This window comes from Leptopilina heterotoma, unplaced genomic scaffold (assembly GCF_015476425.1).
Source record: "Leptopilina heterotoma isolate Lh14 unplaced genomic scaffold, ASM1547642v1 Lhet_373, whole genome shotgun sequence".
In the NCBI taxonomy this organism is placed as follows: Eukaryota; Metazoa; Arthropoda; class Insecta; order Hymenoptera; family Figitidae; genus Leptopilina; species Leptopilina heterotoma.
The window spans coordinates 224,084-250,228 of NW_025111051.1; the positions used below are offsets into that span (position 1 = coordinate 224,084).

General features: G+C 29.9%; 2 protein-coding genes across 5 annotated transcripts in view; one reads left to right on the forward strand and one right to left on the reverse strand.

Moving 5' to 3' along the window:
* Positions 1 to 26,145, reverse strand: part of LOC122505832 (myogenesis-regulating glycosidase) — a 387,127-nt gene that overhangs the window by 202,555 nt on the left and 158,427 nt on the right. For all 4 annotated transcript variants that reach the window (XR_006301953.1, XM_043617681.1, XM_043617680.1 and 1 more), the window contains one exon: positions 24,477 to 24,676. Coding sequence is in view for 3 of the 4 variants with exons in the window: in XM_043617681.1 (XP_043473616.1) it covers positions 24,477 to 24,676 (200 nt within the window). In the remaining variant the exon portion in view is untranslated. The remainder of the gene's footprint in view (positions 1 to 24,476; positions 24,677 to 26,145) is intronic.
* The window catches only part of LOC122505838 (nucleoside diphosphate kinase homolog 5-like), a 142,991-nt gene that overhangs the window by 43,412 nt on the left and 73,434 nt on the right, over positions 1 to 26,145 (forward strand). The window lies entirely within an intron of this gene.

Consider the following 26,145-nt stretch of genomic DNA (forward strand, 5'->3'; position numbering starts at 1 on the left):
AATTAAAAAATCAACAGAACCTCTTATTACAACATTAAATAAAGGAACTAGCGCACACACTCATTTAGAAATTTTTAATTATTTATCTCTTGTAGCTGCTCTCGAAAAAACAAGAAAACCACGCACTACATATGTATATATTTTGAAAATATTTACACTATAAATAGAATTTGAATTTGAATCAGTGATATTCCCTGATTCAAAAAATCCAAAAACTAAAATAATCCACCGTGGACTTTTCGAGAAAAGTGAGTTTGGATATTTTTACATTTGAAATTTTGAAAAAGTTCATATATGGACGTCCGCATGAAAAGGGACCACTTTGGCACTATTGGACTTATCTATATAGTCAATTTCCTTGTTAAATTTGGAAAATTTTAGTACATTGTAACTCCAATTTGGTACAAAAATCGCTTAGTTATAGAATTTTAAAGTTCAAAATGTCAAAAACCTCATTTCGAGAAAATCAAAATCAAAGATTGTAATGCGAATATCTCTGGTTCTTCTGGAAAGTTCTTCAGATGAGAGTTGTTTTAAGTTTAGTACACCTTTAAGATGAAAAATTATTCTTGGTTTTAAATACCCCCCCCTTCATTTTGAAACAATGAAGAAATAACGGACATCCGACAAAGTGATCCTTTTTCTAAAATTGCGTTTTTTAATTAATAAACCTGATTATTTGTGGAGTTAATGGTTGAATGTTATTTTAATAAGTTATTCGAAGCAAAAAACCAGAAAGTAGAAATAAAAAAATTTTTAACGGACCCTATTGTGGATAATTTTAGGAAATAACGAAATTTTAATTTCTAAGAAAGACGAGAAAAAAGCGAAATTAAAAATTGTAATGCGAATTTCTCTGGTTCTTCTGGGAAGTTCTTTAGATGAGAGATGTTTTAAGTATATAGTACACGCTTTAGATGAAAAATCAAAAAGTTTTAAATTATAATAATTTATTTTCAAATTATTAAAACTTTTGCACATCACTGCCCTTCCTTATTATATTTTAGAATTTCTTACAAAATTTCAGCTTAATTTATTAAATATTTAAAGAGAAAAGCGGTCGAAAAAATTACCATTGATTTTCTAAGAGTCACATGCTGTTTAGGGTGTACTAAACTTAAAACAACTCTCATCTGAAGAACTTTCCAGAAGAACCAGAGATATTCGCATTACAATCTTTGATTTTGATTTTCTCGAAATGAGGTTTTTGACATTTTGAACTTTAAAATTCTATAACTAAGCGATTTTTGTACCAAATTGGAGTTACGATGTACTAAAATTTTCCAAATTTAACAAGGAAATTGACTATATAGATAAGTCCAATAGTGCCAAAGTGGTCCCTTTTCATGCGGACGTCCATATATGAACTTTTTCAAAATTTCAAATGTAAAAATATCCAAACTCACTTTTCTCGAAAAGTCCACGGTGGATTATTTTAGTTTTTGGATTTTTTGAATCAGAGAATATCACTGATTCAAATTCAAATTCTATTTATAGTGTAAATATTTTCAAAATATATACATAGGGGAGCGTGGTCCTAAGTTGGCCGTGGGCCTAAGTTGGCCACCCTGCATTTCTCAGAGATGGTATACTGGACGAATCTATAATTTTGTGGTATGATATATTGATAAACCATGATATAATTTATGGACCTGATTATAATCTAAGATTTTTCTACGCATTGTGAGGACAATAATATTGTTTACGACCAAAAAAATTTAATTTTTCTTGTTTTTTCGAGAGCAGCTACAAGAGATAAATAATTAAAAATTTATAAATGAGTGTGTGCGCTAGTTCCTTTATTTAATGTTGTAATAAGAGGTTCTGTTAATTTTTTAATTAAATTTTTTTATTAGCGTAATAATCCCAGTGTGCACGTACTATAACTGTTCTAGACCAAAAAAAGAACAGTGTTCTAGAATAAGTGTTACAATTTTATTAAAGAATAGTTCTAGAGCTTTGTTCTAAATTTGTTCTGGAACAGTTGTTCTGTATCTGTTCTATAACAGACATGTAACATTTGTTCTAAATTAGTTATAGAATTTTAAAGTAACATTGTTTCTACAGTGTTCTAGAACACTGTTACAAAGATTTAATATAACTGTTTTTTCACTATAAACTCGTGTTTATTTTCACTGCACGGAAAGATATTATTAAATTTTATAAAAGTATTTTACAAGTGTAGGACAAAATACGACAAAGGAAAATTTTGCTATCAACAAAACTAACACAGTAAATCTTAATTTAAGATCGGTCTTAAATTCAGCACTGTCTGCTATAATGTTAAAGGATAAAAAAATGTTGTATCTTAATTTAAGGCTGATTTCCTGCTTTAAAATAAGACTTTCTTTTTACTGTGAAACTTTAACAAAACGTACCTATATAAAATTTAGTAAAGTTATATTAAAATTTGTAAAAAGTTTTCGATATTTGATATAACTTTACTAAATATAGTATAATTTTTATTAAAGTTTAATACTTCTAATATAATAACTAATATAATAACTTTCTTTCCGTGTAGAGTGCAGTCGCGTTTTTGCATGAATTACAAAAAATCTTTTGAATTTAGATACTTAGAAAGACTCGTATCGATGATTCGTGAAAAATTAAATAATTTTTCACTGTCAGCTTGCATAAATTTTCAAGATTTTTAAAAACATTATTCACCAACAAAACATCAAATATTTAATTAATTTATAATCAATTATTAATTAATAGGTATATCATAAAAATACAATAATAAATTATTATTATTATTAACTAATTAATTAAAATTTGTTATTATTTGTAGCATAATTCTATATTATTATTTGTAATAATATATATATATATATATATATATAAATCGGAAATTTTTTTGCTTTTGCATCTCAAAAATATTTTTATTAAAAACTACGTGTGAAAACAAAACTTTTCATTATAAAAACGTCCAATTTGATCAAGTTTTGACCGAGTTATAAGCATTTAAAAAAAAATTTACGTAAAAAACGTCATTTTTCATAAATCTGTATCTCCTGAACCGCTTTATGAAAAAAATTTGTTGTAAATAAATAAGTGCATTTTATTTTTTTAAACGATTCGCGGTCTTTTCAAAGAACATTAACACCGCCCTCTATATTTTTTGTCAACGACGCGGATGCTCGCGTACTTCCGACTATCAGTTCCTTGTAGACATCTGTACAAGACACATGTTCTACAAATCTTTTGTTACAATATATTCTTGTGTAATTAAACTTCATTGTTTTATTTAAAACCCACAGCGTATCTGCTCACAGGTTATGGGCCCAGATAGCTGGAATTTGTAGTGAAGTGAAACAGAGTAGGAACGAGAGAGAACAAAGGGATTTTTCGTGACATTGTGAATCGAAAGAAAAACGACGCGATCGTTGTGAAATCGAACTAAAATGAGTGGTATGAATTTTTCGCGAATAGAGACCCTGAATAAAGAGAACTACGATACCTGGAAAATTCAGGTAGAAGCGTTGCTCATCAAGAACGACGCATGGGGCTACGTTAACGGGAATATCAAGAAACCGGCGGGTGAAACAGCAACCGACGTGACGAAGCAGGCTTGGGATGACGCCGACAGTAAAGCCAAATCCGATTTGATCTTGTCAATACACCCTTCTGAATTAAAACAAGTGAAGGGCTGTGTAACATCTAGCGAAGTATGGGAAAAGCTGAAAACAATCTACCAATCGAAGGGACCTGCCCGAAAGGCAACCCTGCTCAAGCAGCTCCTGCTTCACCGATTGGAAGATGGCGGCGATATTCGCGAACACGTGCGGAAGTTTTTCGACACCATCGACAAGTTACAGGAAATGGACGTCGACGTAAATCAAGACCTGCAAGCAATTATGCTTTTGTATAGTTTGCCGCCAACATTTGAGAATTTCAGGTGCGCGATAGAATCGCGGGATGAGTTGCCATCGCCTGAAATTCTCCGTGTGAAAGTGATTGAGGAAAGCGACGCGCGCAAGAACGATTTTCGCGGAATTTCTCAAAATGCAATGGTTGCCAAACGTTGTGACAAACAGAAAACGAAAGTGAACAATAATGTAGTCAAAGGTGAATTTAAATACAAGTGCCATAAGTGTCGAAAAGTTGACCACAAGGCTGCGGATTGCCTGTCGAAAAACAACAGTAACCGACCGATGGCGAAAAATACCGAAGACGTCGTTTTGTGTGCCGTGGAATGTTTTCCGGAGAAAAATGAGCAAGAAGCTTTTAGTGTCGAGAATTTGAATAATGTTTCAAAGTGGTGCGTAGATAGTGGTGCTACGTCGCACTTGTGTCACGAGAAAAACTCATTTACGGAAATCGACAATTCGAAACGTGGTAAACTAAATTTGGCTAGCAATGATTCAACGGAAATTGCAGCCAAGGGGACAGTTTCTTTCATCGCGGAATGTGAAGGTAAAGTTAAAAACGTCAGTCTAACGGATGTGTTGTACGTACCTGATTTACGCACAAACTTGTTGTCTGTTTCGAAAATGACAGATAAAGGGTGTGAAGTGTTGTTTACTCATGATCGCGCTACGGTAATCGGTGTGGACGGAAACGTTAAAATAACTGCAGAACGCGTCGGGGATCTGTATTATCTTTGTGAAAATAAAAAGGAATCGTGTAATAAAGTGTGTGAATCGAATAATACAAGTGAATTAAAAGCGAATAATCTTTTAACTTGGCATCGACGTTTGGGACACCTGAACTTTCAAGATCTTCGAAAAGCGTGTCAACACGGAAGTATACACGGTATAGACATCGACGAAAGTGTAAATAAACCACAATGTGAAATATGTGTTCGTGGGAAAATGGTTCGGTCTCCTTTTCCGAGTGGTATGAAACGGAATGCTGGAGTTTTAGGCATTATTCACAGCGATCTCTGTGGACCAATGCGGATCAAATCTCAAGGAAAGAAAAATTATTTTATGACGTTTATCAGGTAGGTGAAGTTCACAACGTTTACGATCAACGAATTTAAAGAAAATAGAAGTATAAAAAGTTAATATGTAATGAAATGTATTAAAATATATTTCCTGCAACGCGCGAAATTTTTTTTTTGGAAATCCTTTTGCATTGAGCCAAGATTACAAAAAAAAAAAATTGACCCCAATCCCAGTGGGGGAACCACCCTATTTGCCTCCCCCCATGTAATAAAAATTATTAAAAAATACATTTTTCGCAACGCGCGAAATTTTCTTTTTGGAAATCCTTCTACATTGAGCCAAGATTACAAACAGAAAATTTGACCCAAATCCGAGTGGGGGAACCACCCCATTTTCCTCCCCCCATGTAATAAAAATTATTAAAAAATACATTTTTCGCAACGCGCGAAATTTTCTTTTTGGAAATCCTTCTACATTGAGCCAAGATTACAAACAAAAAATTTGACCCAAATCCGAGTGGGGGAACCACCCCATTTGCCTCCCCCCATGTAATAAAAATTATTAAAAAATACATTTTTCGCAACGCGCGAAATTTTCTTTTTGGAAATCATTTTACATTGAGACAAGATTACAAACAAAAAATTTGATTCAAATCGGAGTAAGGGAACCACCCCATTTGCCTCCCCCCATGTAATAAAAATTATTAAAAAATACATTTTTCGCAACGCGCGAAATTTTCTTTTTGGAAATCATTTTACATTGAGACAAGATTACAAACAAAAAATTTGATTCAAATCGGAGTAAGGGAACCACCCCATTTGCCTCCCCCCATGTAATAAAAATTATTAAAAAATACATTTTTCGCAACGCGCGAAATTTTCTTTTTGGAAATCATTTTACATTAAGCCAATATTACAAACAAAAATTTTGACCCTAATCTGAGTGGGGGAACCGCCCCATTTACCACCCCCTCATGTAATAAAAATGATTAAAAATTATATTTTCTGCCACGCGCGAAATTTTCTTTTTGGAAATCATTTTACATTGAGCCAAGATTATAAACAAAAAATTTGACCCGAATCCGAATGGGGGAACCACCCCATTTTCCTCCCCCCATGTAATAGAATTATTAAAAAATACATTTTTCGCAACGCGCGTATTTTTCTTTTTGGAAATCCTTCTACATTGAGCCAAGATTACAAACAAAAAATTTGACCCGAATCCGAGTGGGGGAACCACCCCATTTGCCTCCCCCCATGTAATAAAAATTATCATTAATACATTTTCCGCAACGCGCCGAAATTTTCTTTTTGGAAATCATTTTACATTGAGCCAAGATTATAAACAAAAAATTTGACCCAAATTCGAGTGGGGGAACCACCCCATTTTCCTCCCCCCATGTAATAAAAATTATTAAAAAATACATTTTTCGCAACGCGCGTATTTTTCTTTTTGGAAATCCTTCTACATTGAGCCAAGATTACAAACAAAAAATTTGACCCGAATCCGAGTGGGGGAACCACCCCATTTGCCTCCCCCCATGTAATAAAAATTATTAAAATACACATTTTCCGCAACGCGCGAAATTCTTGAACAACTATATCATAAATTTATTACTTACATGGAGAGAATAGTTATAGGCAGTGCCGTAACAGGGGTGGTGCCGTCGGTGCTGTGGCACCGGGCGCAGGATTTGGGGGCGCAAATACTTAAATAAATTAAAGATGCAAAAGATTTTTTATTAAAGATAGTTATTTTCGTATTAAGGTCGAAAATCATTTATCTCGCCTAAATCGTAATCACCTTTGCGCCCATGTTGCGAAGATAATTTTTTGTTTTAACTGCATGGAAAGTATGGCATTGAGAGTACGAGGAGTGCATTTTTTTAATGCTAAAAAGTTATTCTTTTTAAGTAAAAACTGATTTTTATGTAATCGAGATGCGTTTTAACATTTTATAGCGAGAGCGGGCGCAAAATAATTTTTCATCCTACATGCGCAAAAATGGCGGTTTCTGACAGCTGACGACAGAGAGTAAAGTCATTAATTTCTTCAACCGTATGAAAATAGCGACCGTTTTCATACAAGTCGAACAATTGAATAACTTTTACTCCCTGTCATCTGCTATCTGAAATCGACACTTTTGTGCATTAGGAATATGTTCCATATGAGCACACACACATTCATACGTCTGATTTCTTCTCTCGTCGGTGAGCTTCTTTTTCGATTTCGTCGTTTTCCTTGGCTTGCTCGAAAAATGAGGCGCGAAATTTAAAAATAATATACTTTTTTAAGAAGTACTTTAATAAACAATTTTATTATTATTATTTTATTTCTATTAAACAATGTTTATAAAATTCTTATGAGAAATTTAATTATTTTGAAAAATAACAAAATTTTTTAGAGAAATCCAATTCTTTTTAAACATTTTAATAACATTTTTTGCTATAATTGTTGATAAAATTCTAAGGAAAAATTCAATTATTTTATAAATAATAAAATTTTCGAAGAATTTCAATTATGTTAAATACTACTTTAAATTAATTAATCGAAAAATTAAATTATTTTTATAAATAAATTTTTGACAAGAATTGAATAATTTAAAATAAAATTTCCATAATATTTATTATATTTCGAAAAAATTAATTATTTAAAACAGTATTTATAAAATTCTTATGAAGAATTCAAATATTTTGAAAAATAACAAAATTTTTCATATAGAAATTCAATTCTTTTCAAACATTTTACTAAACTTTGTCGCAAGATTCAATTATTTTCATAAATAATAAAATTAATCGCAGGGTTTCAATTAATTTTAATACAATTTTACAGAAATTGTTCAAAGAATGAAATTATTTTAAAAAATTTAATTTTAATTACTTGGAAAATTCAATTATTTAAAAAAATGTTTTTTTAAGTTCTTTGGAAGAATTCAATTATTTTCAAAAAAATTAGAAGTTTTCACTGGAATTCAGTTATTTTCAAATATTTTTATAAAATTGTTCAAAAGTAATCAATTATTTTAAATACAATTTTAATTACATTTTTTAAAAATAATTCATTATTCTTTTAGATTTTAAAAAATACTTTCTAAGAATTCAATTATTTACATAAATCATTTTTCGATGAAATTTAATTATGTCGATAAATAACAAAGTTATTCCCAAAAATTCAATTATTTTGAGTCATTTTAATAATATTCTTTTCTCAATTACAAGAATTCAATTATTTTTAAAAGTCAAAATTATTTTTAGATAATTTAATTATTTTCATAAATAATAAAATTATTTTTAGGAATTTTATTATTATTTATTTATTATACATAGTTCCTGCCTTTCGGCTTTGAACGAATTTCCGGCATTCTCCTTTACCTTACACTTTAGATTAATTAAGGAATTTTATTATTTTTATAATGAAAATAATTTAATATTTTTTCTTAATTTGAAGTTAAACGATTATTAGTAAATATAAAAAGTACAAAAAAATAATAACTTTTAAATTGAAATATTTAAATTAATCTTGGCTCAATGTAAAATGATTTCCAAAAAGAAAATTTCGCGCGTGGCAGAAAATATAATTTTTAATCATTTTTATTAACGTTCATTTATGAACGTTCATTTGAACGAAATTTTTTATTCTTCATGTAACAAATTTTTCTCAATAATCCTCATTAGAATAGTAAATAAAACAAATATCAATCAAAACATTCCAAAAATTTTAATATTAAGGGTGAAAAACCACCCTTAATCAAATAACACATATATGCACAATAATAAAGTGCACAATATCACTACTATGCGTTTGGATATTTTTCTAACAACAATTCCAAAAATTCCCAAAAAATATACCAATCAATTTCCAAAAGGTTAGAATGCTCGCTCGAACCCCCAAAACCCACCCCTAATTTAAAATACTTAAAAATAAAATATAAAAGTCCAAAAGCGAGAGAATGCGTTCGTCTTTCATTCTGAAAATATTTCTAAAAATTCCCTAAAAATATACCAAGCAATTTCCAAAGGTTAGAATGCTCGCTCGAACCCCCAAAACCCACACCTATTTTAAAATACTTAAAAATATTGTGTAATTGTCCAAAATTGAGAGAATGCGTTCGGCTTTTGATCTGAAAATATTTCTAAAAATTCCCTAAAAATATACCAAGCAATTTCCAAAAGGTTAGAATGCTCGCTCGAACCCCCAAAACCCACCCCTAATTTAAAATACTTAAAAATAATATATAAAAGTCCACAATCGAGAGAATGCGTTCGTCTTTCTATATGAAAATATTTCTAAAAATTCCCTAAAAAAATACCAATCAATTTGCAAAAGGTTAGAATGCTCGCTGGCACCCCCAAAATCCACCCCTAATTTAAAATACTTAAAAATATTGTGTAATTGTCTAAAATTGAGATTCCTTAAAAATATACTATTTTCTAAAATTTCTCATTATATTAAAATCACATATTTTTTTGGTGGATATGGGACTGCCATATAGTATTGCTGTTTCAGCCATACGCAGCGTAGAACGGCCATATGTATGTGAGAGGCAGTAATATGTATGTGGAGAACACCAATACTGTATTTTAATGGGAATAGCAATACAGTATTGCTGTTTCAGCTATACATCCTAACCTTGTACTTGTATGTCAAAATTGACGTTGTCATTTTTTTCAGTGAAATTTTTTTAAAATTTAATTATATTATCAATATTTTCACTTGTATATCTTTGAAAATTTAAATGTGTATGTCAAATAATTGCAGTAAATTTTGATTTTGTAGTCTATAATGTGAGATGAATTTTGTCGAGAAAAGCGGATAGGAAAGTCAAAAATTGTAGTTAAGAACAAGCAACCATCGGGTTTTTTCGGCAAAGCTCGGCTCTGTAGTCTCTCTCTCTGTCTGCACTTGCGCATATACACCGAAGGAAAGGTGTCTTGCATGGAATGAATGAAACGCTTTTTATTGCTCTCAAGTCTTAGATCGACGGGGCATTATTTGGGATGAATAATTGTAACTGTAAAAAAAATATTTTTCTGTATCCCTTTGCCGAAAGTACTGTCTTCCCGGTCTGATTTGGCTCCGGGAATAGCGACTTTTGTGGCCGGCTTGACAGACCCAACGAGCGCTCTGATTGGTTACAAGAATTTCAACACACGTACATTTTAGCATAGCAACCACACAGACACGTTAGTTACAGAGCTCACGTTTTGAAAACAACTGACAGTCATCAAAATAATGCATGAAATTTCTTATTTTCTTTTATTATTTTTTAATTATTAAATATTTATTTGTAAAAGAAAATTTCTTGTTTACTATTTTTTAAATTTTACTTCCAATTATTTTTTACTTATAATTTTTTTTTCATGCCCGCCCCGACCAGCTAAGTCTCGGCTTCGCCTCGACTTTGCAAAAGTCGGGCGGGCAACTTATTGAGCTATTTTATTATTCAAACAATAATTATTTAACGTACTTTCGGCTGGGGATACAGAAAAATTGTATACGACACACGGCCAGAAATTTGGATACCCTAGCGGGCGTGATATATAAAGCCTCGGCCTTATATATCACGCCGGCCAGGAAATCCAACTTTCTGGCCTAGTATCGTAATATACTATTTAACCGAATTTTAGATACTAATTTTTAATGATTATAATTCGTTCCCGAATTTCTGATTCCTTATATTTATGTTTGTGTAAGTTTAATTGTATATGTAATACACAAAAAATACATAAAATTTGTAATAATGAATTAAAAATGAGGCAGGGAACTGAACTGAGATAGCAGAGAATGAGAGACGAGGAAAGGAGGCGGCCGTCGAGTGTCGACAGAGATAGTATTTTGTACTAGGTTCTACTTCGGTAATATTCGGCGTCGCTCGACTGTTGTCGACTCTGAAGCCCCGCCACACTCCCCGGAAGTTAAGAAGGTTAAGAACATAGACATATAAGAATAGACTGCGCGAGTTTCATGATTCCCATGAGAGGAGCAAGCCGGTGGTATGAAAAGAGACGGATAGAGCGTAAGAACTCTCTTTTTTCTCCCTCACTCCAAAGCATGCCGTGCGCTAGAAAGAGTCTGACAATCGGTTCTTCTGCTCTATCCGTCTCGGTCGAACGCATTGATGTCTCTTTCTATATCACAAGCTGAATTTGAATCCTCTTGCGCAGTCTATTCTAATATGTCTATGGTGAAGAACGAAAAGAAAATCTTCTACGCTTTCAATAATCAACGTATTTCTAAATCTTTTGAAGAAATTATGTCTCTGTACTCCACCCTATAAACAAGTATATTAAAATTAGTTTTAATTCTTAGTTTGTATTCATAGAGGGCATATAATTATCAATTTAAATTTACAATTTATAAATATTTATGCATTAATTTGTGATACATAAAATTTGTAGTAGAAATTAAAAAATAAGTTTTAATAATATTAGGTATAAATTTCATTAAATATTTAAGGCCGATTTAGAATGCAATAGTCTTTTTTTGTCTATGTTGTTTAAAAAAATTTTTCTTTAAAAACTTTAAAAAATCTATTACATCTTAATAAAACAGTATACTTTTTTAAATTAAATAATAAAATTAATGTTTTTAATATGAAATTTTTTTCTTTTCCTTTACTTTTAAAAAATTATTATAATTTCTCTTCATTAAAGAGAACAAATAACAGAAACTTTTTTCTTTTTTTCAAAATAATTTTTTACTATCCATTGTACAAAATTTTTCTTCTCTCTTTAATGTTATAATTTAATTACGAAAAATTAATTTGTATTATTTATGAATAGAAAAACACGAGATTGGAATATTTTCCGTTTTCCTGAGCTTAATTTGAGCTGCCGGAAAGTAAAACCACATATAAAATTTCCACAGGCGTTTGAGTTGGTCTCTGAAGGTTGACAAGTCGATTATGATAAAAAATAATTTTTGAAATCACTTCCTTACACGGAGAAAATTTATTCCTGAAATTTTACTGAATTTAGTTCGGTAAAACTGGGATGAAGTGTCAAAACAGTAATTTTTCAAGAACTAGACTGTAAAAGAAATTGCATTGAAAAATAATGTAAAAATCATAAAGCTCACGATACATGTATTAGCGCTTCACTTACAGTTCGGTAAAACGTAAGCCAAGTGCTCGCTACATTCATATTTATTGAATAGTTCGGTAAAACGTAAGATAAAGTCTTCGGTAAAACTGACGAGTTGCAATTTATTGAATAGTTCGGTAAAACGTAAGATAAAGTCTTCGGTAAAACTGACGAGTTGCAATTTACTGAAAGTTCGGTAAAACTTGAAGAACAAAAATAAAAAATAATGTTACTTCAGTAGATCTATATTAATACTGCCGTAACTCTCAATTTACATACTTTAATCACTGCCTAAACCCCCTACAATTGTTTACGAACAAATACTAATTGATACACCTGCCTACAGTACATTCTAAACGCATACACTAATACATACATCGCACGCTTTACATGAATGCTTCAGAAAGTTTCAACTGTCCTTATATATTAATCTCAATTTTATTTCACCGCTTGTGAGAAAGATTCAAATTAATAAACTATCGTTGTACAAAATTAAAAATTATTTATATTAATGAATCATTTCTAACTATATTCAAGGTCAATTTATGAAATATTTTTAAATTATGTTTTTATTATTATAAAGAAAAATGTTTAAATTTGTATTTAATGGAATAAAACAATAATTTATGAAAATCCTTATTATTCTCAAATTTTTGTGTTTAAAATTAAAAATATACATATTAAAAGTGCAAGTATTAAATAATAATTGTGAGGTATTAGAAAGCGAAAAGGAAATAAGCAAGTCAGCAAGAAGGAAATAAGCAAGTAAGAAAGTAAGTAATGAAGAAGGAAATAAGCAAGTAAGCAAAGTAAGAAAGGAGGAAATAAGCAAGTAAGCAAAGTAATCAAGAAGGAAATAAGAAAGTAAGCAAGTAAGCATATAAGGAAGTAAGTAAGCAGAAAGGAAACAAGCAAGTAAGCAAGAAGGAAATTAGGAAGTAAGCAAATAAGTAGGTAAGCAAGTAAGCAAAGTAAGCAAGAAAGAAATAAGCAAGTAAGTATGCAAATAAGAAAGTAAGCTAGTAAGCAAGCAAGTTATTTCCTTTTTGCTTACTTGCTTACCTACTTATTTACTTACTTACATACTTACTTATATGTTTAATTGCTTACTTATTTATTTCCTTTTTGCTTACTTACTTATGTTTACTTACTTACTTACTTGCTTTCTTGATTGCTTGCTTACTTACTTACTATTATTCATATTTAATTAAAATGAATAAATTATATGTTAAAAAAATAAGTATGTTATTGCCATTTTATATTTTCTTTTTACATGATTTAAAAGCATTTATTACATATTTGGCAATTAATAAGTGTTTAAATTTTAAAATAATGAATTAATTGAATTTTAATTTAAATAATAATAAAATGATTATTAATTAAGTCTAAATAAGTTGGAAAAATCAACTATTAGTGTGAAAGTCTTACATTTGACTGCGGGACACTTGAAATAAAGTATTTTAATCCAGAAAACTAAAACTTTAGGCAAGTCAAGGAAGTTTTATCGAACTATTCCTGAAAATTAACACTTTCGGCAAGTCAAGAAAGTTTTACCGAACTATTCCTGAAACGTTAGTGCCCATCAAGGAGGTATTTATTTAATTTACATTAAACGTTCATTTTCAATTTTTTTTCAACTTTTACAGTACTAGTTCTTAAGGAATAAAGATATCACATTAGATTTTAAATATTGTTACCAAAAAAATAATATAAAAATTATTAAAAATTACGATTATGCTACTTTATCCCAACTTTATTGAAAAATTCGGTAAAATGTAAGGAACAAATTTTCTCCGTGTATTGGAAGTAGTATTGGGCATCATTTTTCTTCTTTAAAGAAATTGATAACTTACCATTTTCAAGAAAAATGAATAAAATGGATTTTTTGAAAACACATTTTTAATTGAATTTTTTACTTCAACTTGATCTAAAACATAAAGTTATGAATATTTTCTTTTGATATTTATAACGAGTATAGTTTAAACTGCTTATCTATTTTCTGACAAACGCGCGCGAGTCAGGAGTCTAGGTTGTTTATGTATAGCCGCTCGCGTTGGTCAGAAAACAGTCTTTTAATAATATTTACAAAACGGTTAATTCTAGAGTGAAACTACTAGGCAAAAATATTTATTACACCTTAATGAACATTTTCTTCACTGGAAGTTTTCGACCACTAAAAATTTTTCAGATAAACGAAGCTCTCGAACATTGTAAGTAATAATTTTGACAATGTGTATGATAAAAATTAATAACTTTTTTTAAATAAAATATTTTACTTTCTTCCAAAGTTTGTTATTTTAAAGATAGTTTAAACTATACTCCCTGAAAATATAAAAAGAAAATATTCATAACTTTATGTCTTACAGCGAGTTGAAGTCAAAAATTCAATTAAAAATGTGTTTTGAAAAAATCCATTTTTTTCATTTTTCTTGAAAATGGTAAGTTATCAATTTTTTTATGGAAGAAAAATTATGTGGAATCCAATTTCCAATAAGGAAGCGATTTCAAAAATTATTTTTTCTGATAATCGATTTGTCAACCTCAACCATCAGAGGCCAACTGAAACGTCTGTGGAAATTTTTTGTGTGGTTTTACTTTCCGGCGACTCATTTTTTAATTCACAATTTTAATGAAAATATAGAACAATCTTCATAATTTCAATTTTTTTGTTACAATACCTACTTTTTAACAAAACTTAAATTTTTTATTGAAAGAAATGAAAAAAACTATCATGATTAATATTAGACAATTACAATGTTTATTACAAAGTATTATTTTTTTCAAAAAGAAATAAGTTTGGAATAAGTAAACATGATTTCCTTCGCCGAATAGCATCTCTGCTAGTGCTTAAAGAAAAGCGAAAAAGAGGCTCACGGACAAGAGCGAAAGTCTGGCATATGATTGTGGGAGTAAGCAGTAAGCATGTTGGAAGGAGAAATTCTACCGCGAGAGTGGGAGCCGTTTGCCTCCGTTGTCTGCCAGAACAGCTGGTTACAGAGCGGAGTGGGGAGACTTGATTTTGTCGAGTCTTCGAGAGGCACGATGCTCAAGAAAGTCCCGCGTGAAGGAATCGAGTTGGCTCTAGCCTTCCCCCACCATGCGGCACACGTTGATTGTTGAAAGCGCTGACGATTCTCCTTTCACTTCGCGGTATATGTGAAAGTGTCGAGGCTTTGAAGCCGACAGAAGTCGAGCTTTGACGAATATACTCGAAACAGGACACAATATAACTTGAGTACGTTCGGCACAGCTTGGCTCAGCTTCGCGTTTTTAGAGTCGCTGAATTGTCTCAGTACCAACTCGCTTTAATAAAATGTTTATATCTTCTTAAATTTTTATATTTTTAAAAATATTTTAAAACAATTATTGAAGAATTTTTAAATCTGCATTATATGATTAAAAAAATTTAAATAATTGTCAGAAAATTTATTAAAATATTTGAAAATAATTATTTAAAAAAAATTAGGAATTTAAAAAACTAATTAAGTTTTTATAAAATTTTGAAAATATTTGATTACTATACAAATGCTGAAAACAATTTTTATAAAAAATTTAAATTTAAAACATTGTGAAGTACACAAGGAATTTTATAAGAGTTTTCGAAAATAATTGAAATTTTGAAAAGAATTTTAATAAAATTTTAGAAAATAATTAAATTTTAGAGAAAAATTTATAAAGATTATTGAAATTTTGACGAGAATTTTTGTAAATTGTTGAACACAAAATAAATTTCTGCGGAGAATCTTATTAATTTTTGAAAATAATTGGATTCTTCAAATGAATTTTATTAAAATGTCTTTTCAAATAATTGAATTCTTTTATGAAATTTTATTGAAATAGTAGGGGAACATAGTCTAGGTCGGCCACCTTTTTGACTTTTGTTTATAACTTTTTTTTAAAAATGAATTTGGACAATTGAAGTATATGGTTGGAAAGTCCTGTTTAATAGGAACATTTTTTCTGTACAAAGTAAATTGACAGGTTTAAAAATGAAAAAGTTATAAAGATTTAAAAAAAAAAATTTGTAGTCCAGGTTGGCCATTACAGTCAAGGTCGGCCATGTTTAAAATTCAAAGGGCATTAATCTTTAAAAAATAAAATAACATGTTTGGAGTTACGGAAAATTGATTCTTTATTGTTTACAGTTTGTAACTTAATGAAATAACAAAATAATACAAATAAACAATATAAAAAAATAAATATAAATAAAAAAAATTTTGCACTATAATATTAATAAAATTAAATAAAAATATTAATAAGATGATCAATTATATTATGAGTTATACAGAATTGCAGTTTTTGCAAATGAAGTAGCTCGTCGTCATCTTTGCGCATTTTAAACACATAGTGGCCGACCTTGACAGTAAGTAACATTACCGAATTGTTGTAACCATAAAGAAATACGTTTCGGGATTCGATTTTTTACTTTGTTTTCCTTTCAACCATGAGTCCCACAAATTTTCTGCATACTTGCCTTGACGATTCAATTTGTTTTTTATCTTTTATTAATGGTTTTTCACATTATGCACAAAACTTTTTTTAAGCTTTTTTTGTACCGACGTCACAGAAAACACAATTTTCGATTCTCCGAAAATGTAATTGAACAAAAAGTTAGGTTTTACTAAGACAAGCTTCGACAAGCATGCGCGTAGGTGGCGCTAGTGAACTTGTCCAAAAAATCGCGATGGCCTACCTAGAAAGTAGACCAACCTTGACTACATTCCCCTAGACATTAAAAAGAATTTAATTTTCACAAATTTTTTTCAATTATTAAAATTTCTATGAAGAATTTTATTAAAATTATTTTGAAAAAAAATTTAATTATTACAAAGAATTTAATTAAAATTTTTGAAAATAATTAAATTTTTTGAATCAATTTAATTAAAACTTTATATAGAAAAAAATACTTAAATTGTAATAAATGAATTGTAGCATAAAGGTTTTTAAAATAATTGAATTTCTTTGAGGAATTTTAATCAAATTTTTAAGAATAATTTCATTTCTCGACGAATTCTGTTAAAATTGTATTAAAAATAATTCAAAGTCTGCGATGAGTTTTATTATTTATGAAAATAATGAAATGTTAAATGTTTATTAAAATTTTTTCTAAATAATTAAATTCTTTTGGAAAATTTTATTAAAGTAGTAGATTTGTTAAAAACCATTGAATTAATAGAAGTTTTTGAAAATAATTAAAATTTTGCCATGAATTTTAATACAATTTTTGGAAATAATTGAATTTCTCAGAAGAATTTCATTACTTTTAAAAATAAATGAATTTCTGCAATCATTTGTAATTACTTTAAAATTCAATTTCTATCAGTGTTTTTAATTAAAATTCTTCTATAAATCCATTATTATTAATAATCAATTAAAAATATATATTAAAAAATTTAATTAATTTCAGAAGAGTTGGAATAGGTAATTAAAATTTCTCAAAAATCCACGTTCTTTAAGACAATTTCTAATTAAATTCATTCATAAATGAAATTTTACAAAATTTCAAATTAAAATCTTTTAAAAATCATCTGTACTTATGATAACTGTAAACGCAAATTATTTAAAATTTAATTAATTTTGAAATATTTATTTAAAATTAGATTTCAAGAATAAACTTTCAAAAATAACAATTCTAACCTTTTGGAAATTGCTTGGTATATTTTTAGGGAATTTTTAGAAATATTTTCAGAAAGAAAGACGAACGCATTCTCTCGATTGTGGACTTTTATATATTATTTTTAAGTATTTTAAATTAGGAGTGAGTTTTGGGGGTTCGAGCGAGCATTCTAACCTTTTGGAAAAAGCTTGGTATATTTTTAGGGAATTTTTAGAAATATTTTCAGAAAGAAAGTCGAACGCATTCTCTCGCTTTTGGACTTTTATATATTATTTTTAAGTATTTTAAATTAAGGGTGGGTTTTGGGGGTTCGAGCGAGCATTCTAATCTTTTGGAAATTGATTGGTATATTTTTTGGGAATTTTTGGAATTGTTGTTAGAAAAATATCCAAACGCATAGTAGTGATATTGTGCACTTTATTATTGTGCATATATATGTTATTTGATTAAGGGTGGTTTTTCACCCTTAATATTACAATTTTTGGAATTTTTTGATTGATATTTGTTTTATTTACTATTCTAATCAGGATTATTAAGAAAAAATTGTTAAATGAAGAAAAAAAAATTTCGTTCAAATGAACGTTCAAAACTTTAGGGTCCTCAAAATTTTTGTTTGTAATATTGGCTCAATGTAAAATGATTTCCAAGAAGAAAATTTCGCGCGTGGCAGAAAATATAATTTTTAATCATTTTTATTACATATGGGGTGGTAAATGGGGCGGTTCCCCCACTCGGATTCGGATAAAATTTTTTTTTTGAAGTCTTTGCTCAATGTAAAATGATTTCCAAAAAGAAAATTTCGCGCGTGGCAGAAAATATAATTTTTAATCATTTTTATTACATGGGGGGTGGTAAATGGGGCGGTTCCCCCACTCAGATTGGGGTGAAAAATTTTGTTTGTAATATTGGCTCAATGTAAAATGATTTCCAAAAAGAAAATTTCGCGCGTTGCAGAAAACGGCATTTTTAAATAATTTTTATTACATATTAACTTTTTATACTTCTATTTTTTTTAAATTCGTTGATCGTAAACGTTGTGAACTTCACCTACCTCGTTTATCGACGACGAAACTAAATGGTGCGAAATACGATTTCTCCGGAACAAGAGTGAAGCCTTTGAAGCGTTTAAGGATTTCAAGTCACTTGTCGAGAATCAGAAGAATCGAAAAATCAAGTGCCTTAAATCCGATAACGGAAGGGAATATCTTTCGGCAGAATTCGAGGAATATTTGAAGCATCACGGAATTCAGAGAAGACTAACGGTTCCTTATAATCCCGAACAGAACGGGACAGCCGAGAGGAAAAATCGAACTCTCCTTGAAGCAGCGAGATGTCTCCTCATACAATCGGGCTTGCCTCAATCGTTCTGGGCGGAAGCATTCTCCACTGCAAATTATGTTCGAAATCGTTGCCCAACAAAAAGTTTGCACGGACGCACCCCTTTTGAAGCATGGACCGGAAAAACTCCTGACGTGAGCCATCTTCAGGAATTTGGATCAAAAGTTTTCATCTTGGATAAAGATCCGAAAAAGGGGAAGTTTGATGAACGAACGAAAAGAGGGATTTTTTTGGGATATTCGACTGAATGTAAGGGATACAGAATTTGGATCCCTGACGATAAGAAGATAGAAATTTCAAGAGACGTAAAATTTCATGGATCACCAGAAACATCTTCTGAAAAATACGAAGATTTCTTACCTCAAGATTTCATAAGTCGAAACCTCGACAAGAGTTCAACCGTGGACATCGAAATCAAATCGCTGAAGAAGACGAGAAATGATAACAATATAATCAATCATCGAGTAAAAATTGAAGACGAAGGACAAAGTGGAAACGAGGAAGATGTAGAAAGTGAATACGAGGATGCTTTAACGGAAAACAAAGAAGATACAGAATCTCAAAACGAAGAGAACGTTCGAGCTGAAGACGAACAAATCGACAAACCTACCGAAAATGTCAAAAGAGGTGTAGGACGACCACGAAAAATTCGTACAGGAAGAGTGGGACGACCAAAGAAGGAGTATCACATGGTACAAGACAACGTAGGTTTCATCGAATCACAAGAAGCTTTTATTGCGGAGGTTCCAATCAAGAGTGCAATATCCGGTCCTGACCGGGCGACGATTGGTTCATTGCAATGAGCGAAGAAGTACGATCAATTCTAAAGAAGAAAACCTGGGTGCTGGTTGACCGTCCCGAAGATAAGAAGGTTATAGGAAGCAGGATGGTATTACGAAACAAATTCAAACCGGACGGATCATTGAACAAGAGAAAGGCTCGAATCGTCGCTCGAGGATTATCTCAACAACCAAGGACTCATTTTAATCAAACTTTCGCACCAGTGGCGAGATTAAGCTCTATCAGACTACTCCTCGCGCTTTCTGTCAACTGCAAAATGTCAATGAGACAATTGGATGTAACGACTGCTTATCTCAACGGAAACATCAGGGAAGAGATTTTCATGGAGACTCCGGAATACTTGATGCAAATTCTAGAGATGATCATCGAGGAAGACAAAGATTGCAGCGATATAAAAACAGAAGCGAATATCATGCTCAAGGAATTAAAAAAGGGGGGAAAAGTCTGTTTGTTGCAAAAATCATTATATGGACTACGACAAACAGGAAGGATGTGGTACGAGAAATTGAACGAAATATTAAGAAATTTCGGAGCGGTTCCGACCAACGCAGATCCAAGTGTATATTTTCATGGATCAGGGGAAGATATACTCATAATAATAGTGTATGTGGATGACATCCTTCTGTTCTCGAAAAATCAAAGAAAAATTTCTAAATTGACAAAACATTTTTCGCTCGATTTGGAAATTAAAGATCTTGGCGAACCGGAATACTGTCTTGGCATCGAATTCGCTCGAGATAAAGACAACGTCATCATTCGCCAGACAAGCTACATTCGAGATTTGTTAGAACGTTTCGGAATGACGGATGCTAAATCAGTAAGCACTCCAATGGATGTAAACGTTAAACTTACAAAACTGGACGAAGATGTGAATGAAGAAATCGACAAATTGCAATATCGAGAATTGGTTGGCGGATTGATGTATCTATCAGTAGGAACCAGACCCGTCATAGCTCATAGTGTAAGTGTACTGAGCCAATTCAACACTTGCTTCAGAAATATCCATTACACAGCCGCCAAACGAGTCCTACGATATTTAAAAGGATCAGCCGATCTTGGGCTCGTTTTCAAGCCTAGCAAAGAATCATTACAAGGATACGTCGATGCTGATTGGGGGAGTTGTTTAATTGCCAGGCGATCCTATACTGGATACGCGTTTATTCTCGGTAGCTCTGCAGTGTCCTGGGATTCGAAAAAGCAGAGAACGGTGGCCCTATCATCCACTGAGGCCGAGTATATGGGCCTCACGGAAGAAGCCAAGGAGACCATCCACCTTCAAGGTTTTTTGACGGAATTGGGATTTAGAGACCTTGCACTTACCAGAATTTTTAATGACAACATGGGAGCTCAGCGATTAGCGGAAAATCCAGTTTACTATGCAAAAAGTAAACATATCGACATAAGACATCACTTTATTCGAGAGGTATTAATGAACGAAAAACTGACTCTTGAATATGTTTCGACTAAGAATATGATTGCAGATTTGCTGACGAAGGCATTACCTGCTCCAAAACTTCGACGGTGTGTGAATATGCTTGGACTTGGACTTTTGAGTGCGCGTTAAGTGAATCGACCCCGCTTCGAGGGGAAGTGTTGTAAATAAATAAGTGCATTTTATTTTTTTAAACGATTCGCGGTCTTTTTAAAGAACATTAACACCGCCCTCTATATTTTTTGTCAACGACGCGGATGCTCGCGTACTTCCGACTATCAGTTCCTTGCAGACATCTGTACAAGACACATGTTCTACAAATCTTTTGTTACAATATATTCTTGTGTAATTAAACTTCATTGTTTTATTTAAAACCCACAGCGTATCTGCTCACAAAATTGAAAAAATTCAAGATAGCTCATTTCAAAGAGTACTAAAAGAAAGAAAATGTTTAAAAAAAAATTTAAGATGCAAAAGCAAAATAATTTCCGATTTGGCCTGGAATGCCCCATATATAGTTATTTTTTTATTAAGTATGTTACATTTCAATTTATAATTTTAGCACTGCACATTACGGTCCCCGGGTCCCACAATTCAAAAGGAAGTTGAAGTAAAATCACTTCCAAGCTTGCGTGGCTATGCGGTATGCGTATTCGACTTGTGTCCTCTAGGTCTAGGTTTCGATCCCCCGTGCGTGCGAAATTTTTCATTCCTAGTTTTAAGTGTTCTGTGTATATTGTATAATTCTGAATATTGTTACATAAAGTATAAGTTTAAACAATTATTAACCCTTAAACCGCACCCTGGGTGTGCGACACCCATATTCTAGCTTTTTACTCTAATATTTCGGTTAAATTCGTAAAAATTGAACATGTGTCGTTATTGGACGATACATTTTGTACTTAAGTTTATGTTCCGTGAGGGACATTAGTCTCCCAAGTGTCTTTGTGTATTTGATAACTTTATGAAGTTGTCGGCGAAAAATTTCTGCTTGTTTGACACCCAGTTTTTGGTTTAGGGTAATTTCAGTAGTTTTAAAAAACTCTTTTTTAATTATTAAAATTAAATAAATCATTATGAAACTTATTTTCCTTCAAAATAGATGTACTGAGCTATATAAGATAATTTTTCCAAAAGATAATATCCTATTCCAGCTTGGAGAACACACTTAAAAGTCCCCGGGTGTCGCACACCCAGTGTGCGGTTTAAGGGTTAACAATGATAATAATAATTTAGTCATTAATTTAAATAAATAAGATAGTCTGTTTAAATTATTAAAGAAAATAAGAAAAATATTTTTTAAAAACTTATTGCAAAAAAAGATATTCTATTAATTATTCATATTTTTATTCATACTCATAAACATTTATTTGTTCTATGCAACTATTAAATTTCTACTTGTGTATTATTTATGATAAATCGTTTTTGTTATAGAATTGTTATATATTTGTTCCAAAACAATGTTCTAGTTTTGTTCTAGAATTGTTACAGACTTTGGTTCCTATTTTGTGCCTCCAGGGGGACGACATTTTGACCTGCCTGTTCCTCACCAGTTACAGAACTTGTTCTTTTTGTTCTGGAATAGTTATAGAATTATTCTGTAACTTTGCACACTGGGTATCTGTTGATGAGAAAAAATAAGTACTTATACAAAAATAATTAATTTATTATAATATAGATCTATGGAATGATCTTGATAACGTCCTTCTTTATTAATTATTTAAAATGTTGGAAAAAACGATAGAAACACTATAGTTCACTTTTTGCCATGTGATGGCAATTTTTTGCCTTCAATCATGGCTTTATATAACATTTTTTTTAGTTTATTTAATATTTTTTTAAAAAACATCAAAAAAAGAACAATTTTTTAGTTTTATTTTTTATAAATTTAGTAAAGCAAAATTTAGATTTTTGCTTTACAATATGAAACCCAATTTTGTAGGTTATAACCTCAAATAAAATTTTTTAATTTGAAAAAGTCAATTATTATAATATAAAGTGATATGTAGTAAAATATAATAAATTCTGAAGAGGGAACTGGATCCAGTTCCGAAACGTCAAATTGAAAAAAAAATTTTTTTTAATTGACATGTCCTTTTGGAGATCGTTTTTTCCAACATTTTAATTAATTTATTTCTATAGATATATTAAGTATTTCAATCAAAAAGATTTTATTATTTTATCTTAAATGTTAAACTTTAAATAGTTCTAGAAGACACAATTTTTTATTATTTAACAAATCTTTTATGCAATAAATTCCTTATTTACTATTAAATACTGTGGATAAATTCTTATGTGCGTATTTGAAAGTTGAAAAATTGTATTTTTGACCAAAATTCGACGATCCTGGCCCACTGTGACGTTTATTTATGTTTATAACACATTAAAATTTCATTTTAATCGGTTAAGTAGTTTCTGAAAAAATGAGTTTATTTAGGTTTTTTTCAAGAAAGTAGTTTTTTGAAAAAAATACATTTTTCAAAAATCTGTAAAAAATATATATTAAAGAGGAAACTCTAAGAAATTTTTAAAAACAAAAATTAAAGGTGTAAGTTTAATACAAAGTAAAAAAAAATTTTTTGAAAATTTTCAAATTAATTTTTTTGAAATTTTTTTTTAATTTTGAAATATTTTTTCTAAATTGTCTTATTTATAGGACTAGTGATGATTATATCACTCAGAGTGATCGTTAAATTACACTATTTATTATCTTATTTATGTTTACAACATATATAAATTTCATTTATATCGGTTAAGTAGTTTCCGAAAAAAATGAATTTTTGGTTTCTTTTCAAAAAACTATATTTTTTGAAAAAACAATATTTGTCAAAAATCTGGAAAAAATATATATTGAAGAGGAAACTCTAAGGTATTTAAAAAAAATTAGTGGTGTATCATAAAAAAATCAAAATTTTTTTTTTTAAATTTTGAAATTAATTTTTTTTAAATTTTATTTGGAAAAAATGTTTGAAATTTTTTTTTAATTGTCTTATTTATATTTATAACATATCTAAATTCCTTTTAAATCGGTTAATACCTATTTGAAATTACTTAATTAAAAATTATTATTAATTATTTAAAATTACTTAATTAAAAACCGATTTTTTACTTTCTGAAAAAAATTAGTTTTTTTATTTTTCTTCCCCCCTCCAAAACTCTTAAAGAAAGTTTTAAAAAAATCGGCCCAATACGCGATTTTAATTTAAGTTAAAATCAATTCTGTAGGTGGTGTGAAAAGGTTTTATGCAAAAATTGGAAAGGGCATGTGTCAAAATATATAAAATGTTTCAAGACCACCGTGACTTAATAATTAGTTACCTTTTGATGATTTATTCGGAGATCATCCATGTCATCTAATTTACTTGGCATAGACATACTAGTTTTTCGAATTTTCGATCCGAGACCTATAGTCTCCGTTGTGGACGGTGAATTTGTAGAATTTTCACTAGTTTCGCTCGTTCTTGAATTTGATGTAATTATTTCGATCTCATTGAATGGGGTTAAGAGAATGTTTTCGTCTGTAAATTTTATTAAAATTATTTCAATACATTTTCTCAGCAAAATAAAATTTAAAAACTTTACTGCGTAAATAGTAATTAGCAATTAAATTAGTAATTTATAATAATAATCCCTCACTGCATCGGGACATCCACGAACATCCCTGAAACATCCTAGGGATATTTAAAAAGTCAGATAAAAAACGATATTCTCAATATCCCAATACTGTGAGGAATTATTAAAATATTATTAAAAAATACTAATTAATTTTATATTGATAAATAAGCAAAAAAATGATTATCAGAATTAGTACATTTATATTGTACAATTATATTTTATTATTATTTTGAATTTTATTTAAGGCTAATCCAATGTTTGAAAATTTTCGAAGAACAATGAATAAAAAAAATGAATATAAACAATGTTTGCAAATATTTAATGCCGAAAATACAATTCAATTTGTGAATGCGTGTGTTTAACGAATCTCTTATTGAAAGAGCAAGAACAAGTTTAATCAATGTAATTTATAAGTGCTTTTGATAAAATAGATATGATAAGAGATCAAAAGACTTACAATTGTTTACCGATGGAAAATAATTGAAGTTGAAAAATGAGAGTAAACTTCACTTCGTAATATTGTCTCCCGTAATTAATAACCCTCTAATTTTATTTGAATTTATTTTTGACAAACAATGAATTAAAGACTTGTGAATGCAAATAAAAAAATACAGTTCATTGTGTCTAGAATGTTTTGCGATTCAAAAGAAATAGATGACTTAAATTTATTTGAAAATGAGTCACTTGGAAAATGTATGGAATCTAAGAAGAAATTTAATTTTACAAGAAAGAAATCACTTATTTGCTATGATAGTATGTCACAGTCTGAACCGTCATTGATTTATTATAATACTAATGATCCACAATCAAGTTCATCTGGCTCGAGTAATTCTCTAAGAAATGTATACATAATTTACTAATCTTTAAAAAATTTGTTTTTAATTTGATTTCATAAATTAATTGCTTCGTTCTGCAATGAAAATGAGGTATTTGAGCCAAAAAGCAAACTGTACTTGCCTATATTAAAAAAAAAGAATTAAGTATCTCTTCTTTCAAAGTAAAACTTGAACTAATCAGAAATTTTTGCTCATTCGGAAATAATAATTAATCCGAAAATAGTAAGAGTTGCCAGAAATAAATAAATTTAAAAAAAATGAATAAATTGTACTTTGTATTATGCAAAATATATATTCTAAAATTTATTTTGATATTGATTTCTAATTTATCAATGGTAAAATAATAATAAAATTTGCAAATTTTATCTAAACAGAAAAATTATTTTCATACTCAGGAAAATTATTCTTTGCGAAATAAAAGACAAGAAGAAAAAGAAAAGCAATCGCAAATAATTTGTGCGTCTTACGTAGTGGGATATGAGAATGTAGATGGTGATAATGATGAGGAAGAAGAAGAAGAAGATAAAGAAATGTTA